Here is an 18,435-nt window from a genome sequence, read left to right on the forward strand (position 1 = left end):
AAAAGCCAGAAGGTGTACTTTTTTGGACGGAATTTATTCTTAATGCATTGTTTCCTTCTGAAGCATCAGTGAGCATTTGAACGAAAGAATTTGTGGGACCTAAAAAAATTTCTGAAGAACAGCAGGCTTTGTATATTTATGTTTATATGTTTATGATGTATATTTATTATGTATACTTGTCATAGCACCTGCATATTATTGCTTTTTTGTTCATTTTGATCGCTTCTATTGTCCTCACTCATAAGTCGCTTTGGATAAAAGTGTCTGCTAAATAACTAAGTGTAAATGTCTCTTTTAATGTTTGTATTTTTTCTTGTCCATGCCTTAAAGAAGTCCACTTCCAAAACAAAGACTCACATATAATGTACTCCCCCCTTTGTCATCCAAGATGTTCATGTCTTTCTTTCTTTAGTCGTAAAGAAATTATGTTTTTTGAGGAAAACATTTCTGCATTTTTCTCCATACAATGGACTGATATGGCGCCCCAAGTTTGAACTTCCAAAATGCAGTTTAAATGCAGCTTCAAACGATCCCAAACGCAGTTGTAAACAATCCCAGCTGAGGAAGAAGGGTCTTATTTAGCGAAACGATCGGTTATTTTCATTTAAAAAATACAATTTAAATACTTTATAATCTCAAACGCTCAACTTGCCTTTCTCTCCATAAACTCTGTGTATTCTGACTCAAGACAGTTAGGGTGTATCGAAAAACTCCAAACATATTTTCTCCCTCAACTTCAAAAATCATTTCAAAATCATCCTTCATCACTGCAGAAGTACCGACCCAGTCTTTGCAAAGTGAACATGCAAAGAAGATCAAACACCATTAACAAAAAAGGTAAAACGGCGATATAGGACAATTTCAAAGTTGAAGGAGAACATGAGATGGGAGTTTTTCGACATACCCTAATTGTCATGAACCAGAACAAAAACAGTCCAAGCAGAATAAGTCAAGACGAGTGTTTGGCATTAAAAAGTATAATATAAAAAAAAGTATAAAATAACCGATCATTTCACTAGATAAGACCTTCCTTGGCTGGGATTGTGTACAACCGCTTTTGGGATCATTTGAAGCCGCATTTAAACTGCATTTTAGAAGTTCAAAATTGGGGCACCATAGCAGTCCATTATATGGAGAAAAATGCTGAAATGTTTTCCTGAGAAAACATAATTTCTTTACGACTGAAGAAAGAAAGACACAAACATCTTGGATGACAAGGGGTTGAGTAAATTATTTGTAAATTGTTGTTCTGGAAGTGGAGTTCTCCTTTAATGAGGGGACGTTCAGTCAAACAATAAAAATACATAAATGTAAGTTTCAAGTGACTCAAAACTTTCTGTCCCCCAACATAACAGAAAACATTAAAATTGAGGAATACAACAGGCGATTCACAGGAATACAGGAAGTGTTTGTAATACAAAGTTTAAGCTGTTCAGATTTTAAACAACTCAAGCTTATTGTAACTAACACATTTACTTTATCTGAATCTCAAATTTTTAATTAAAACACAGGATCTGAAGAAAAATTTGCTTCAGTGCCATAATGCTTATATATGTAAACAGCATATATGTTGCCAAAAAAACTCATTTTATTGACTTTTACTTACACATTTTTATTCTTCAGTACCGTGTTTTGCAGAAACCGTGCAATTACTTTGGCTATTTGAATGTATAAATATTTGTCATGTCCACAAAGCACCTGAAAACTAACTAACTGGATGAATGGATGGACTTGGTGGAAAATGCTTTTTCATATGAAGCGCTAAAGAGTTTGAATGTCTGAAACTCTCTCCACATTGAGTACAGCTGTACGGCTTCTCTCCGGTATGAATTCGTTCATGTGATTTCTGTTGTGAAAGCTGAGGGAATCTCTTGTCACAGTATGAGCATTTATAAGGTTTTTCTCCAGTATGAATTCTTTGGTGGTATTTCAGTTGGCTTGGTGAAAAAAATCTCGTTCCACACTCACTACACACATGATCTTTCTCACCGGTGTGAATTTTCTGATGCCGATTACAATTGACCAACAGTGGAAAACTCTTCCCACAAAGAGGACACACATAAGGCCTCTCATTTGTATGAATTCTTAGGTGGTTTTTCAGATCTGATGATGAATTAAACTCTTTGCCACACTGGTCACAGGTAAATGGCTTTTCTGCAGAGTGAACACGCATGTGATAATTGAGAGTTCTTGAATATTTGAAACTCTTTCCGCACTGAGTACACTGGTACGGCTTCTCTCCAGTATGAACTTGCTCGTGTGATTTCAGGTTTCCAGGCTGAGAGAAGCTCTTGTCGCAATATGAGCACTTGAAAGGTCTTTCTCCAGTGTGAATTCTTTGATGCTGTTTCAGCTGTCCCACTGTAGTAAAGCTCTTCCCACACTCACAACACACGTGATCTCTTACTTCATTATGTGTTTTCTGATGCAGTCTACAAGAGTACAACCGTGAGAAACTCTTTCCGCACACAGAACATAAGTAAGGCCTCTCATCTGAATGAACTTTCAGGTGAAGTTTTAGATTTGATAACGAGGAATATTTTTTACCACACTGATCACAGTTAAATGGCTTTTCTCCAGAGTGACACCAGAGATGATCTCTGAGACGGAATTTGAGTCTGAAACTCTTGCCGCACTGTGAGCAGGTGTGCCGCTTTTTGGATTTTCTTTGAGTTTTGAAGTTATGATGCTTCTCATTTAGCTCTCGTCTTTGGTCTTTGACCTCCATCCGTTCTAAAATAAACATATTAAATAGTTAAAATCAGTTTAAGTGAACCTGACTTAAGAGACGGAAGCAACAGTATGTCTGTAAGCAAACAATTTTTCCAGTGCCAAAGTTAGTTCTGCAATTCATGCATTTTCTGTATCGTTTGTCATTTATATATTGTTTATTATTTCACTGACACTACATCTGATGAACTTAAGCTTTACCTTAATGTTTCTCAGCAGTCAATAATAAAGACCCTAGATCAGACACCAACCTGTTTGTTCCTCAGTATCAGTATCACCATTCATTACGGATGTTTCTGGATCGCTCAAGTCATCAATCTCCACTTCAACAAACTCCATGGTGTGTCACAGACGTGGAGTTTCACCTCTAGGACTATGGGAATTAACCTTCACTTGTAGACTGTTGTGGGATGGGCATCAGATCTGCCAAATTCAAAAAGAATTCATACTGAATTACTTTAATTACACTTAAATAAAGTCAACGTGTGTTTTTTTGATTGAGATAGCATTTAAAACAGCTCCATAAGAACCCTGGATTTTATATTCATAAATTAACATATAAACTAACCAGAAATCTAACACAGCACTGATTCTTGAGACATGGGGCAAAACATGTCCAGCAACTGTAACTGCTATTAGGTTTAAAAATTATTTTATTTTATTTTTTCAATTGTAAATGTTATGAGGGATTAATAATGTGTTTAACACAATTATCCCCTTCAGTTTAATTGTATTATTATTATATCAAATATGTGACCATTAATATGTGACAATATGTGACCATTATTGTCTTCTTACTACATCAAGAACACATGACATTCAACATGAAGTTGTCATATTTTTGTGGTTTAAGTCATTTTTAATTACATTAAATATAAAATAAATACAAAAAAAGTGTATTTGATAGTTAAAATAACTACAAATTTAGGTTTTTGTCACCGCCGTCAGATGTGTCAGATCAATGTCACCTCCGTCAGATGAATATTTTGATAATATTTGATTATAATATTTTATATTTATTGAGGAACATGTGAATATGTAATCTGTCTGCTGACATGAGAATGTGTTTTGAAATGTTAAAAACATCCTGATTGCAAAATAAGTGATGGCAAGGTAAAAAGCACATTTTGTTGGGAGGTTGAATCAAAACATACCTCAGGAGCTTAGTACATGTAAGATACAAAAATGTAGTTTCATTTTTACAATATTTCACCATTTTGTCCCACTTCTCAAAAATCAGTGACAAACAGAGATTTACATGTATATTAAAACTATGGTTTAGCACATAGGAACATAAGAAATTTGTTACAGAGCCAACAAAATTCGTTGCATTCAAGACTTATTAAAGTCTACACTAGGAAACAAAGAAAGCAGAGGTGAAATGCAAAGAAGGGGATTTTTCAGAGATCCACTCTATACAATATATAAGCAGACTGAATAGAGGTTTATCCAAATGAATGATTATCCAATGCTCTAGAAGTACTACCAATGCACATTTATAATAACATTAAGATAATGAAATAAAATCTTCGAAACACTTACTACGAGCCAGTGAAAAACTCTTTGCCAACATATTACACTGTAATTAACCATAAACCGGGACACATAATGCTATTCATTACGTATTTGAACTATGGTTCTGGTTAATATCCGTAACCTCTGTAAATCGAGATCATCTTTCACATACAGACTGAAAATATACAACATTCATTCACGATAGTTGAAAACCTCCCTTTTAGCTTTAGCCTGTGGGTTGCCAGGTGTGCGAAACAAAACCAGCCCAATTGCTATCAATCAAAACTATCCCAAACCTAGTCTGGTAATGTTTTTACCGCCGTTTCACCCTTCGTCTGTATTCCTACGTCGAAATAGCGTACAGGGAAGATCGCTTTAACCCGCAGACTACAAAAAACAACCCGTTTAAAAATATTCCGGTAAAAATGCGGATTTGGCAATCCTGTCTTCTGCGCAGGTTGCCAGGTTTTCACAACAAACCCCGCCCAAACTGCTACTAAAAACTAGCACAAAATTAGAACAAAAATACACGATTTTCCCCTGATAAAATTAGCATACCAAGGGCTAAATATTACGTTATTGGGTTCGCTTCAACCCGCGGCAATAGTGTTAAAGTGTTAAAATTCGGTGGGAAAACTGAGGACTTGGCAACACTGCTTCTGCGCACTGTCTGTTTGTTCTTTTGGATTTCCATGGCAAACTCTAAAACGCAGTGCTGCCACCTGTTGGAAAATTCTGGGAACACACACACATGCTGTATATACGTACAGAATATAAACATTTTTGTTTAACTGTCATTACACTGTTTTATAAGACATCACAAGTAGCCTAATGCAAGTCTGCAAACTTTAGTAACCACCCACCCACTCATTTCATGCTTCATGCTTGTTTTGTCATTGTGTGAGAAGCACTGGTCAAAATAATTAGATGTTTTTCACCAAGGCAGTCAACCTTGGAAATGTTAGCTATATGCAAATTTAATTTTAGCTCCACAAAACAAACTTTTTTTTTTTTGATACAGCTGCAGACTACTATACAATGTATTTTTTGTCTAGCTGAATGCTGCTTCTACCACAATTTTTAGATAAAGATTCCAACAGCAGGCAAAAGTTTATAGAGACAAATCAGAGTAGAATTCACAATTGCATGAATACAGTACCTTTTATTTTATACTTTAAAAAAAAAAAAAAAAAAAAAAACGTTGAATTATTGTGTCTCTGTGTAGATATTTTTCATGCAATTGCATTAAATTGCAAATGTTTAATTTGAAAATGTTTTTTTTTTTTTGTAGTAACATGATTCACAAACATTTAGCATAATATTGCTGTAATATTACTTTTTTATATTATATTTCTTAATATCATACATAATCAGAGATGTTCTGTGCAATGATAATTATGTTTTTGCCATTATGCAGAGCCTATAGACAACTATGTTGCAGAGAAATCCGTAATTTATAAAACTGTCCAAACAAAGTCAAAAACTAAGAATTAAACCCATGTTTTGGTTTTTGTTATATTTGTGTCCAGTCTCTTTTAATTTGGGTATTTTTCTCATCCATGCCTTAATTGAGGGGGCTTTCAGTCAAAGAATAAAAATATATAAATGTAAGATTTGAACTTTTGCTGTCCCCCAACATAACAGAAAAAAATCTCCACAATTCTTGTGGTATTTTATATTTACATTTATTAATTTAGCAGACGCTTATATCCAAAGTGACTTACAATTGAGGAATACAAGCAACACATTTGCTTTATCTGAATCTCACATTATTTATTTAAAACATCTGAAGAATCTAAAAATAATTGCTTATAGTTCCACATGTTTACCAACGTAAAATGCTTTAATATTTTATTGACTTTTACTTATAAATTAATTTTATTTTTTAATGCCACCTGTTTATTAGTCAATTACAGTGTTCTTAGTTCTAATTCTCAGTTTTAATATGCAAAAACACTGATATAATATAAAAATATAAATATTTGTCATGCCCTTAAAGCACCTAAAAACTAACTTACTGGATGAATGGATGGACTTGGTGGAAAATGCTTTTTCATATGATGCACTAAAGAGTTTGAATGTCTAAAGCTCTCTCCACACTGAGTACAAATGTACGGCTTCTCTCCGGTATGAATTCGTTCATGTGATTTCTGTTGTGAAAACAGAGTGAATCTCTTGTCGCAATATGAGCACTTGTAAGGTTTTTCCCCAGTGTGAATTTTTTGGTGGCACTTCAGTTGGCCAAGTGTAGTGTAGCTCTTCCCACACTCCAAACACACATGATCTCTTTCACCAGTGTGTATTTTCTGGTGCCGATTACAACTGACCAACAGGGAAAAACTCTTCCCACAAAAAGAACACACATAAGGTCTCTCATCCGTATGGATTCTCAGGTGTTTTTTCAGATTTGATGATGAGTTAAACTCTTTGCCACACTGATCACAAATGAATGGCTTTTCTCCAGAGTGAACACGCATGTGATAATTGAGAATAGTTGAATATTTGAAACTCTCTCCACACTGAGTACACTGGTACGGCTTCTCTCCAGTATGAACTCGCTCGTGTGATTTCAGGTTTCCAGGCTGAGTGAAGCTCTTGTCGCAATATGAGCACTTGTAAGGTCTTTCTCCAGTGTGAATTCTTTGATGCTGTTTCAGCTGTCCCACTGTAGTAAAGCTCTTCCCACACTCACAACAAACATGATCTCTCACTTCATCGTGTGTTTTCTGATGCTGCTTACAGCAGTCCAGCCGTGAGAAACTCTTTCCACACACAGAACACACGTAAGGCCTCTCATCCGAATGAACTTTCAGGTGAAGATTTAGATTTGATAACGAGGTATATTTTTTACCACACTGACGACAGTTAAATGGCTTTTCCCCAGAGTGACACCACAAATGATTACTGAGGCCTGATTTAAGTTTGAAACTCTTTCCGCACTGTGAGCAGGTGTGCCACTTTTTGGCTTTTTTACTTCGAGTTTTGAAGTTATGACACTCCTCCTGCTCATTTAGCTCTTGTCTTTGTTCTTTCACTTCCATTTGATCTAAAATAAACATATTAAAAAGTTAAAAACAGTTCAAGTGAATCTGATTTAAGAGCAGAAAGCAGCAGTATTTCTGTAAGTATCAGATTTTTGAAATCCCAAAGGTTAGTTCTGTCATTTTCTTGATAATATATTGCTTATTATTTCACTGACACTACATCTGGTGAAGCCCTGGTGAAAAACCAGCATATGCTGGTTAGGTAGGTTTTGATGCTGGTTTAAGCTGGTCCTTTGCTGGTTTATGCTGGTTTATGCTGGTCCTTAGCTGGTTTAAGCTGGTTCTTTGCTGGTTTTTGCTGGTCATGTTGCTGGTCAAGGACCAGCATGAACCAGCAAAGGACCAGCATAAACTAGCTAAGGACCAGCATAGACCAGCAAAGGACCAGCTTAAACCAGCAAAGGACCAGCTTAAACCAGCAAAGGACCAGCATAAACCAGCATCAAAACATACCTACCAGCATATGCTGTTTTTTTCACCAGGGAGTGAAGCTTTACCTTACTGTTTCCCAGCAGTCCGTAATATAGAATTAAGAATAGACACCAACCTGTTTGTTCTTCAGCATCTTCATGATTCATTCCAGATGTTTCTGAATCGCTCATGTCATCAATCTCCTCTTTAATAAACTCAGTCTTTATCATGATATGTTACAGAGCTAGATTTTCTCTTCTTATAGGATGATGGGAATATTGCTAACCTTCATTGATGGACTGTTGATGGGCACCAGATCCGCCAAATTAAAAAAAAAAATAAATAAATAAACATTATACTGAATTACTTTCATTTTATAGATCCACTCTATACACTTTAAGTAGAGCTTGAATAGAGCTTGATCAAAATGAATGATTATTCAGTGTTCTAGTTGATTACAGTATGAACAATGTGTACATTAATGCAACACAAACATCAATTCTTATATTTCAAATGAAACAATATTCATAATAAAACTTAGCCTTTAAAATTAAATGTTCTTAATGACACCGAAGAGCAAACTTACCAAAAGCCTGTAAAAAAAAAATCCCTCCCAATATTACACTTTAATCAATATTAAACCGGGATATGCGTTTCATTACACTCGTATTTCAACCTTTGAGCTGGTTAATGTCCGTAACCTCTGTAAATCGGGATTGTCTGTCACATCCAGCGAAAATATTCCATAATATCCCCCCGTTCACAATCGTTAAAAACCTCACTGTTAGCTTTAGCTGGTGGGTTGCCAGATGTTTAAAACAAAACAAGCCAAATTGCTAATCAATACTAGCCCAAAACTAGTCGGATAGTGTTTCCCCCATCCGTTAAAATAGCTTTACGGAGAAATCGCTTTAACTGATCGCTTTAAACAGTTTTAGTATTACTAGCATTATTAAAATATTGCTTAAAAACAGCGGACTTGGCAACACTCTCTTCTGCGCTTCCTCTGGTTTGTTCTTTTGTTTGTGTGTCAAAACGCTTTAGTGCATTGCTGCCATCTATTGAAAAATTCTGGAAACACACACACGTTGTATTTACGTGTATACATTTTTTATGGGAACACCACAACTACTGCAAATCTTCGAAGTTCAGTAACCCCACCCACTTATTTCATGCTTCAAAACATAGTAAAAAAAGAAAAAAGTAATTGTGTGAGATGTCATAGTGTGTACTGGTCAAAATAATTTGATGTTTTTCACCGTGGCAATCAACTTTGGAAATGTTAGTTGTATACAATTTTTTTTCCCCGACTTTTTCACTGCTTTATCACGGTTTAGATACAGATTTCAACATCAGGTAAAAGTTTACAGAGACAAATCTGTAAATAGAGAGTAGTCATGCACAGAAAAATTATATGCACAATTACATGAATGCAGTCATTTTATTTTTTATAGCAATTACATGTTAAGAGAAAATTCACAGCTGCATACCTACTTTTACACATTTCTTACATGTAATGTAGTTAACAGAAAAGTGCCACAAAATAACATCCAGGTAAACTCCATATATGCATCTCAATCGAGAACCGGACAACAAAAACACTGTAAAATATCCTGTCATATTCATTCTCTGGCATGCCATAATATTGACACCTCAAAAACTTAAAACCTGTCTTTAAAATTTGTTCATTTTAAATCTGCTAATATTCATGCAGGGCATAACAGCAATGCATAGTGTAAACAGAGGTATATTTATATTATTTTCATATGATCTTTCACACATAAAAATCTTTGCTTATACTGCATGGGATTTACAAACACTTGTCACAAATCAAAATGATTCAGATATGAGCCACATTAAGTACATTTATTAAACATGTTACTGCAGTCCCTTTGAATGCTATGAGTATTTTTAGTTAAGATAGTATGATTTTAGTTAGTAAATTTTCTTGCTGTGACTTTGCTTTTGTACAATAGTCCTGAAATAATCATGATTTTCTGATTTTTTTTTTTTTTTTTTTTGTAATTTTTTTTAGGAATTGACAAGCTTGTTGACACCCTTTGTCTTGATGAACTTGGCCTTGAAGGCCTTGGTTTATTCGTACAGAGTATACAAGAACATTTGTTTAGGAAATTTTGCTTGTCTTATTTGTGGGATTTGAGAGTTCTCCTCTGCTTTTTGATCCTAATAAAACCTTCTCCAATCCCAAATGCAGGGTAGAGGGGTTCAGTGAAAGTGGTCTGGAATGTGTAAAGAAGAGTCATTGTGTGAGAGACGCTGTAGAAGGACAGAGTTCCTGCTCTGTGATCCAGATACACTCCTATTCTAGAGAAACTAAAAGGAGAGAGATTGACTTGTTTATGATCATGTCTGACATAGAAATCCTGGTAACAGTGGGTCAGTCTCCAGGACTTGTTATTAAACCCAAGTCTGCAGTCATTATTTTGTCCTTTACGACTAATTTCTCTGTAGGTAACTGCTACAGACCAGTTGTTCCCACTGCATTCAACCTCCCAATAACATCGACCACACAAACCCTCTCTACACAGTACATGGCGATATACATCAAATCGTTCTGGGTGATCAGGATATTGCTGGACTTCATTTGAATGTGATGCTTTTCTGTTCCCTTCTGACAAGATGAGGTTATTTTGTGCAGTGTTTGGATCTAGATGCAGTTGACAGAAATCTGAAGAAGATCAAGGGACAAATAAATATTCAAGTAAACTACTACCCATCACCCCTCCACTCAAACCGACACATTTTAATATGATGTTATTGATAACAATAAACAGCTACATTTGTTTTGTTTTTTGTTTTTTTGTTTTGTTTTGTTTTTTTTTAACAAAAAATAGAAATAGTTATTATATATTATTATTATTATCATCATTCAGCAATTGCATGAAGAAATCACGTTTAAAAATAAAACAACTTACACTGCAAAAAATCATTAGGAGTTTTAGGTTCCGGAGACTCTGCAACATGGACATTTGACACTAAAGACGAGGTAAGAAACACAATAAAATGCTTAACTTATAAATTAAATCTAAAATGTTATGCAACACTACTTTCAAACATATTTATTTTTAATATTGATTCAAAAAATGAGACCTCGAGATATTCCAGCTGTTTGGTGTTGATAGACGTCCTCCAAAACATCTCTGAATGCTGAGATTGAAATGTCTTTAAAAGACAGATGAGTGTGTTGAGTGATGCTGGGAACGTCTTCAAATGTTGGTAAAACACACACAGACTGACAGCTCTGAAATGAGAATAATAATTCCACAACTATTTAGGAAACCAAAACAGATCTTTTCAAAACATATAACAAGCACAACACATTGGTTTCATTTAATAGATTCTCAGTATTTCTGCATTATTACCTTAAGACAATGGAGCTGATCATTAGTAATCAGAAGTTTCTCAATCTCTGTTTGTCTTTTTCTGAGTTCTGTCAGCTCTTGATCCAGATGTTTGTGAAGTTCCTCTGCTCGATCTATCTCAGTCTTCTCCTGAGCTCTGATCTGCTCTTTAATCTCAGAGTGTTTCTTTTCCAGAGAGCAGATGAGCTCAGCGAAGACATTCTCAATGTTCTCCATGGCCTCTTGTGCTGAACTCTGTTGGAGACACAAAACTGTGATCATGCAGGTCATTGTTGTCACTCAGCTCTTTTAAGTAAATCCTCAAATTCCCAGTCAAACTAAGCTGCTTCTGTTCCAAACAGTTTTTTAAACATTTTTGGAGCTTGATAGCCTCAGGTCACCGTCTACCATTATTAAATATAAAATATCTGGGGGGGTCATGTGATGGCGGTGAGCTGAGCAGACGTATGTGCTGGAGCTCCGTGCCACTCGGTGCCAATTTTCTCATTATTCTGTCAACTACCGGCATTTTATTTATTTTTTTTTGTGAGTATAACAGGCTATGTCCTTGAAGAACTTCTGGCCACAGTCCTTCGACAATATGGGAAGAACCAGAGGAATTAAAGATAAAAAAGACGTCCCGACCGAGCCCGACGGCGACACACAAGATGGCGACCAGGCCGAATCACCAGCCGTGGATGGGCTTGACCCTGCCCTTGCTAAAGCTCTGAGCGTAATGACCAGTAACATTATTAAAGTTATTGATGATAAACTTAGCCCTTTGGTCGAGACCATCCACAAGAATACCACGGAGATCCAGGCTGCTAGTAAGCGGCTAGATGAAGCAGAGGCTAGGCTATTAGCAGTTGAAGGCTCCGCCGAGACACATGAGCCTAGGATTGTGGAACTGGAGAAGCAGGTCAGCGCCCTCACCGAGAGTCTCGACATGGCCGAGAACTATAGCCGGCGTCTAAACATTCGTGTCGTCGGCCTGCCTGAGGATACAGAGACGGGACAGCCGGTTGAGTTTTTCGAATCATGGCTACCTAGCGTCCTAAAGATTACCACGAAAGCTGGCCGCATAAAGCTGGAGAGAGCCCACCGCACCCTCGCGCCGAAGCCGGACCCGAACAGGAGCCCCAGGGCGGTGCTGCTACGATTCCACGCGTTCAGAGATAAACAGAGGGCCATGGAAGCGGCGCGTCGGGTGAGCCAGGACGGTGGCTTAATCTACAATGGAGCCAAGGTCTCTTTTTACAGTGATTTCTCCTCGACAGTGATAAAGAGACGCAAGGCTTATGACGCGGTGAAACAGCGGCTGCGAGAGCGAGGGATGCCATATGCCATGCTGTTCCCGGCCACTTTACAGGTGACACACGGGAGCTCCAAAAAGAGGTTCTCCACGCCGGAGGAGGTACGCGCTTTTATTGAATCCTTGCCCGGTTGATGACGCTGCGGAGTACGGAGCACGGAGCTTCGTTTGTCCGCTCTGGGACTCTCCTTCTGTAATAGCCGTAGCATCTCTACTTTTGCTGGTAGGACTTGATCACCCTGAGTATCATGAACATTTCTTAACCGAGTGGCGCGGCTGCTCGTAACACTAACATTATGTTTCCACCTTTTTTGCTTTTTTCATTCACTCCCACAATGGGAGGGAAGACTCTTTTAGTTTTAGTTTTTTTTGGCTCGCTATTTTCTAGTTGTCAGTTCGCTCTTGGTGAGTTTGAAAGGTGCTTGTATGTTGAACAGTCCCTGGTTATTTGGGGAAAGACCCTCAGTTTGTTTTTCCTTGTTGTATATCTGTTGTGTTTGTTCGGTGTAGTTCATATGTTCAGCTCAGGACATGACATGTTAATAAGTTTTATGTGGGCTATCGATGGGGCGTTTTTCTTTCCTGCTAAATGTAACGGTCCTATGTATTTGATAATAGTATTTTACGGCTATGTCTAATTCATATAATATCAAGATTTGTTCTTGGAACATCCGTGGCCTCCAAAAACCTGCCAAGAGGACGGCGGTATTATCATTTTTGAAAAAGGAAGATGTATCTATTGCCTTCCTCCAAGAGACCCACCTGGAGGATAAGGATAATGCTAAATTGCAAAGAAGTTGGGTGGGGCAGGTCTTTGCTACTTCATATTCTTCTTTCAGTAGGGGGGTAGCTATTTTGATTAATAAGAATCTGGCATTTAGGTCTCTTGACTGTGTTAAAGACAGCCAGGGCCGGTATATAATTGTTAAAGGTGTACTCGCAGGAAAAGAGGTAACATTTATGAATCTATATTGTCCCCCAGCTTATTCCCCTGATTTTCTTATCAAAACCTTTGCAGTTTTTATGGAACTTGCTTCAGGGGACTCTTTTGTGGGAGGAGATTTTAATTGTCATCTTAATCCCTCTCTTGACAAACTTCCACCTACTACCCCCCCTCCCTCCAAGCAAGCAAAGGTGCTTGCTAATATATGTCATGATATTGAATATTCTGATGTATGGAGGCAGCTTCACCCCACTAATTCGGAGTTTACCTTTTTTTCAGCGCCACACAAAAGCTACACTAGAATTGATTACTTCTTCATCCCCTTACCAAAAACGTCTCTTGTTTTATCATGTTCTATAGGCAACATTGTGTTATCAGATCACGCTCCTCTTTATTTGGTGTATTCTCTCGCTGAGGACAGGGCATTGTCACGGCGCTGGAGATTTCAACCTTATCTGCTCAAAGACGACAAGTTCATCTCTTACTTTACTTCAGAATTTAAGATTTTCTATTCTATCAACTCATCATCCACAGATAACCCCTCTGTCCTCTGGGAGACATGTAAATTATACTCCCGCGGACTGATTATGTCTTTTGTCGCATCCAAAAGACGTAGGAAGAATGAGCAGCGTAAACTTCTTGAATCCCAACTAGCTGAATTGGAGAAAAACCACACATCTAGCCCAAGTCCTGACTTACTCAAGGAATTGTTATCTGCACGTGCCGCATTGAATACTTTTCTGATCCAGGACTCTGAGCAGTCGCTTAAATTTGCCAGGCAGAAACTATATGAGTTTGGGGACAAACCCGGAAAATATCTTGCCAATCTTGTTAAAAAGAGGGCAGATTCTCAAAATATAGTCTCTATTATTGACCCTAATGGTACTAGATCGTTTGACATTAGAACCATTAATAAACACTTTGCATTATTCTATTCCAACCTTTATAGCTCTGAACAGCCTGACAATGCCCTAACTCTTATGCATCAGTTTTTCGTAGATTTGAAACTCCCTAAAGCTACAGAGGATCAAAGATTACAATTAAATGCCCCAATTACTAGAGAGGAAGCGTTACTTGCTTTGAAATCTATGCCATCCAGTAAGGCCCCAGGGCCAGATGGATTTGGATGCGAGTTTTATAAGGAGTTTAGTGATATTCTTTTAGACCCTTTGTTGTCTATGCTCAATCATTCGTTTGAAAATGGGATCCTACCTCAGTCCCTTAGGGAGGCCAATATTTCTCTCATCCTTAAAAAAGGAAAATGCCCTGAAAGCTGTGCCTCATACAGGCCAATAGCCTTACTTAACTCTGACCAAAAACTACTCTCCAAAATTCTGGCCTCACGTTTAGAGAAGGTGCTGCCCCATATTGTCAAGGAGGACCAAACCGGTTTCATTAAGGGCCGGACCTCCTGTGATAATCTGAGGAGGCTCCTTAATATCATCCAGTTAACCCAGAGTCGCCAGGACCCTGCCCTCGTGTTGTCTCTCGACGCTGAGAAAGCGTTCGACCGGGTTGAGTGGTCGTATTTGTTTTTTGCCTTGGAAGAATTTGGCCTCGGCGATAATTTTGTGAATTGGATTAAGGTTCTGTACAATACTCCGACGGCGGCGGTTCTGACTAACGGGCTGAGATCCGATAATTTCCCCCTCCACCGCGGGAATAGACAGGGCGACCCCCTAAGCCCCTTGTTATTCGATATTGCTATTGAGCCGCTGGCTCAAGCAGTAAGGCAAAACAAGTTAATTTCGGGTATCTTCGTTGGTGAAAGGGAACACAAAATCACGTTATACGCTGACGATATTTTGATACTTCTGTCGAAACCTGAAACTTCTGTTCCCTGCCTGATCAAGGTCATTTCTTCGTTCAGTGTCTTTTCAGGATATAAAATCAACTTTGCAAAATCTGAAGCTATGCCTCTAGGATCGTTAACGTGTGTTCCTGATAGGACTGAGCCCTTTCCATTCCGCTGGTCTCCTGCCGGTTTCATCTACTTAGGAGTCCATGTAACACCTACGTTTGGTCGGATGTTTGAGTCTAATTTCCCCCCCCTATTGGAGGCTATAAGGGCTGACTTGGACCGTTGGGCCGCTCTTCCTCTTTCCTGGCTAGGGAGGGTGGCTCTTATAAAAATGAACGTCTTGCCCAGACTGCTGTATCCATTGCAGATGATCCCTATATTATTGTCAAACAGGGTTATTAAGGTGCTTGAAGGCTGGCTAAGCTCCTTCATTTGGAGCAAGAGGAGACCGCGTCTCAAGATGACAAAACTTCAAATGGCGGGCTGTGATGGAGGGCTAGATGTACCTAATCTTAGATTTTACCAACTGGCTTCACACCTGCGGGTGATTTCAAGCTGGCTCAACCGTGATCCTGCCTCAATTTGGCATGATATTGAGTCTTCTCAGGCGAAGTGTCCCTTGGTAAATCTATTGTTTATGATTAACCCTGAATCTGTCAAAAAATTCTGCTCTAACCCTATTACTCTCAGTACTATCAGAGCGTGGAGATCCATTCGCTCTATAGAAAGCCGGGCTCAGTTAACATCTCCTCTCACTCCCATTCCTGACAACCCGGACTTCCTGCCAGGCTGTGAGGACCAGGGCTTTAAAGTGTGGAGCATTCGAGGGCTAAAGAAATTGGGTGATCTGTTTAATGGCCAGATTTTATTATCCTTTCAACAGTTGCAACAAAAATTTGATTTATTTAACCAAGGTGACTTTTACAGATATTTACAAATTAGAGATTTTATAATTAAAAACACCACCTTAAGGACGAATAATACCATTTCACTTGTTGAGAAGGCTCTGTCTTTACAGCTTAGTAAGAAATGCATTTCTGTTTTTTACAAAGCCCTAAACTCTGGCTCTCCTCATAGCTCACTAGCCATCAAGCAAGCTTGGGAGAAAGATCTTGGCACTGCCATAGATGATGTTGACTGGAGGGAGGTCTGGTCTCAGGCCATGAAAATCTCTGTGTGTAATCGCACCAAATCCATACAGTTCAGAATTGTACATCGCATGCATATAACACCTGTTGTTAAGAACAAAATGGATGCTAATAATTCACCGCTTTGCTGGAAATGTAATTCTGAGACTGGTGATTACTTTCACTGCCTTTGGTCTTGTGTGAAGTTACAACTGTACTGGTCTAGTATTGTCAATGAACTGTCTGCCATTTTTGGTGTTGCGATACGGATGGATCCTATGTGCCTGGTGCTTGGTCTCCCGGATGAACAGATCACTGACAGAAAACACAGGAGACTTTTCAATATACTAACTTTTGCTGCAAGAAAGAACATTCTGCTCGTCTGGGTTAAGAACGTTGCCCCAACAAAAAAATCATGGCACAACATCGTTATGGACTGCATTCCTAGTGAATATATTACATGTATGCTTCACTCCAAAATAGATGCCTTCTTTAGGGTCTGGAACCCTTACTTGCAGCATCTGGGTCCCACGCTGTCATCCTCCTTGCTTCGTGGTTTCCCCAAATCAGCCTAGCACGTTTTTATAACTTTGTTTTAAGTGATCATTTTCTAACAAACACTTTCTGGCCTTGTTACGTTTATATGCTCTGTATCATAGTCATCTTGATACTGCCTTGTTTTGCTTTTGTACCCACATCTCGATATTCCCACTTTTTATTTTCCGTCATGTCTGAGCAGTGTTGTGTGTTCTATGTTTTTGAAAATGCAATAAAAATACTTTTCAAAAAAAAAAAAAAAAAAAAAAAATATAAAATATCTGTTTCCAACCAACATTAGTTTGTAGTACAAGTATTAAACAAAAACTACTAAAAGAAATATACCTTAAGGAGCCTCACAGCTTCACTGAGTTCCTGCTGACCTCTCTCTCGCTCCTGGATCAGCTTTTCACATGCCGCATTTATCTCCTTTAACTCTTTCTGAGGATGTTACAATTAAAAAAATAAACAAAATGTTAAAACAGACATTCCTGTTTAGCAAGGTGAATCAAACTTACAGCCTATACATTTTTGAAACATAAAATATTAATTATTGTTTACTATTATGACAATATTTGTATTTATGTATGTATACCTTTTTACTAGTCCATTCTGAATCCACAGACACCACTCTGTGGCCATTATGGTTATCAATCATACACAAATAACAAATGCATTGATGATCATACTGACAGTAAATATCCAGAGGTTTCCCATGACTGATGCAGATGTTCTCCTGAATGTTTCTGGAGGCTTCAACTAGTTTGTGCTTCATAAACACAGGAGATTGATAGTGAAGCTGCAGGTGAGTTTGACAGAAGGCGGCCAAACACTGCAGACAGGACTTTACAGCTCTGTTCTTCTCTGTAGTGCAAACATCACACTCCACAGCAGCCGTTTGTAGGGACGTCTTCTGCAGCGTCTCCATCATCTCAGCTATCAGAGTGTTCTTCTTCAGTAGAGGTCTCTGACTGAAGCTCTCTCTGCATTGGGGACAGCGGTACGGCGGCTCCTGCTCCTTCTGCTCCCAGCAGTCAGTAATACAGCTCATACAGTAACTGTGTCCACAGGGAATCGTCACTGGCTCCTTCAGCCGATCCAAACAGATTGAACAACTGAACTGATCCTCATACTGACTCACTGATTCGGCCATTTTTTTTTTTTTGCAGACAGTTGATATACCTCTAAAGGTAATGCTCTACCAGAAGTAAATCATTAAAGAAAGAGAAAATAAATCCACATGTAAATCATTAATGAAAGAGCACATCTACAAATCTACAACATGCTTACAGTTTTGTGTATTATTATAAAATAATAATCCTAAATGCTTCACCCGTAACCAGAAAAATAAACAACCTCAAATATGACCTCAAAAGTAACATAGAATTATAAAATGCATACAGTAGTAATTGCTCTTTTCAAAGCAAGCAAAAAGACATGGGTCAAACTATTATTTGAGGTTTCTAAGATGTTCTTACCTGTTTTTACAGAAGAAAATACAAATATTCCCTCTTCACAGCTTTAAGTGAACAAGAACAGCATGTATTCTTAAACAGAGGCTCGTGTAGCAAGAAAATAGGTTTCGTTTCTCCTGTATCCACACACTTCCTGGTTGCCAGTGTGCAAATGTGTGCAAAGGAGATTATTGTTTAT

General features: G+C 38.0%; 2 protein-coding genes across 7 annotated transcripts; both read right to left on the reverse strand.

Annotated features, from left to right (window-relative positions):
• Positions 1-1,189: 1,189 nt before the first annotated feature.
• si:ch211-276c2.4 (gastrula zinc finger protein XlCGF8.2DB) lies at positions 1,190-8,691 on the reverse strand. 6 transcript variants are annotated; one of them, XM_051129011.1, is made up of 4 exons: positions 8,287-8,691; positions 7,837-7,999; positions 6,264-7,291; positions 3,054-3,153 (listed from the first exon to the last, which is right to left on the reverse strand). In XM_051129011.1, exons 2-4 carry the CDS (start codon positions 7,928-7,930, stop codon positions 3,148-3,150), a joined length of 1,128 nt encoding a protein of 375 aa, XP_050984968.1. In that variant the 5' UTR covers positions 7,931-7,999; positions 8,287-8,691; the 3' UTR covers positions 3,054-3,147. The 6 variants fall into 6 exon arrangements, with proteins under 6 accessions (XP_050984972.1, XP_050984971.1, XP_050984970.1 ...); XM_051129015.1 differs by lacking the exons at positions 7,837-7,999; positions 8,287-8,691 and adding an exon at positions 1,190-2,733 and having other exon boundaries at positions 2,982-3,153; positions 6,264-6,399; XM_051129014.1 differs by lacking the exons at positions 6,264-7,291; positions 7,837-7,999; positions 8,287-8,691 and adding exons at positions 1,190-2,733; positions 4,563-5,209 and having other exon boundaries at positions 2,982-3,153.
• A 1,002-nt stretch (positions 8,692-9,693) lies between these two features.
• LOC127177034 (tripartite motif-containing protein 16-like) lies at positions 9,694-18,391 on the reverse strand. The gene is made up of 7 exons (XM_051128999.1): positions 18,261-18,391; positions 17,378-17,980; positions 17,128-17,223; positions 11,084-11,317; positions 10,812-10,962; positions 10,637-10,696; positions 9,694-10,389 (listed from the first exon to the last, which is right to left on the reverse strand). Exons 2-7 carry the CDS (start codon positions 17,933-17,935, stop codon positions 9,845-9,847), a joined length of 1,644 nt encoding a protein of 547 aa, XP_050984956.1. The 5' UTR covers positions 17,936-17,980; positions 18,261-18,391; the 3' UTR covers positions 9,694-9,844.
• Positions 18,392-18,435: the final 44 nt, after the last annotated feature.

This window comes from Labeo rohita, chromosome 15 (assembly GCF_022985175.1).
Source record: "Labeo rohita strain BAU-BD-2019 chromosome 15, IGBB_LRoh.1.0, whole genome shotgun sequence".
Taxonomy (NCBI): domain Eukaryota; kingdom Metazoa; phylum Chordata; class Actinopteri; order Cypriniformes; family Cyprinidae; genus Labeo; species Labeo rohita.

Bases quoted from the DNA above. Each gene is read 5' to 3' on its own strand.
- si:ch211-276c2.4 (XM_051129009.1), bottom strand. From the start codon at position 7,930: ATGATAAAGACTGAGTTTATTAAAGAGGAGATTGATGACATGAGCGAT. The intron at 7,292-7,836 runs GTTGGTGTCTAT...TGTTTATTTTAG, and splicing joins AGATGCTGAAGAACAAACAG to ATCAAATGGAAGTGAAAGAA.
- LOC127177034 (XM_051128999.1), bottom strand. From the start codon at position 17,935: ATGGCCGAATCAGTGAGTCAGTATGAGGATCAGTTCAGTTGTTCAATC. The intron at 11,318-17,127 runs GTATATTTCTTT...TGTCTCCAACAG, and splicing joins AAGCTGTGAGGCTCCTTAAG to AGTTCAGCACAAGAGGCCAT. The intron at 10,963-11,083 runs GTAATAATGCAG...TTCTCATTTCAG, and splicing joins ATCAGCTCCATTGTCTTAAG to AGCTGTCAGTCTGTGTGTGT.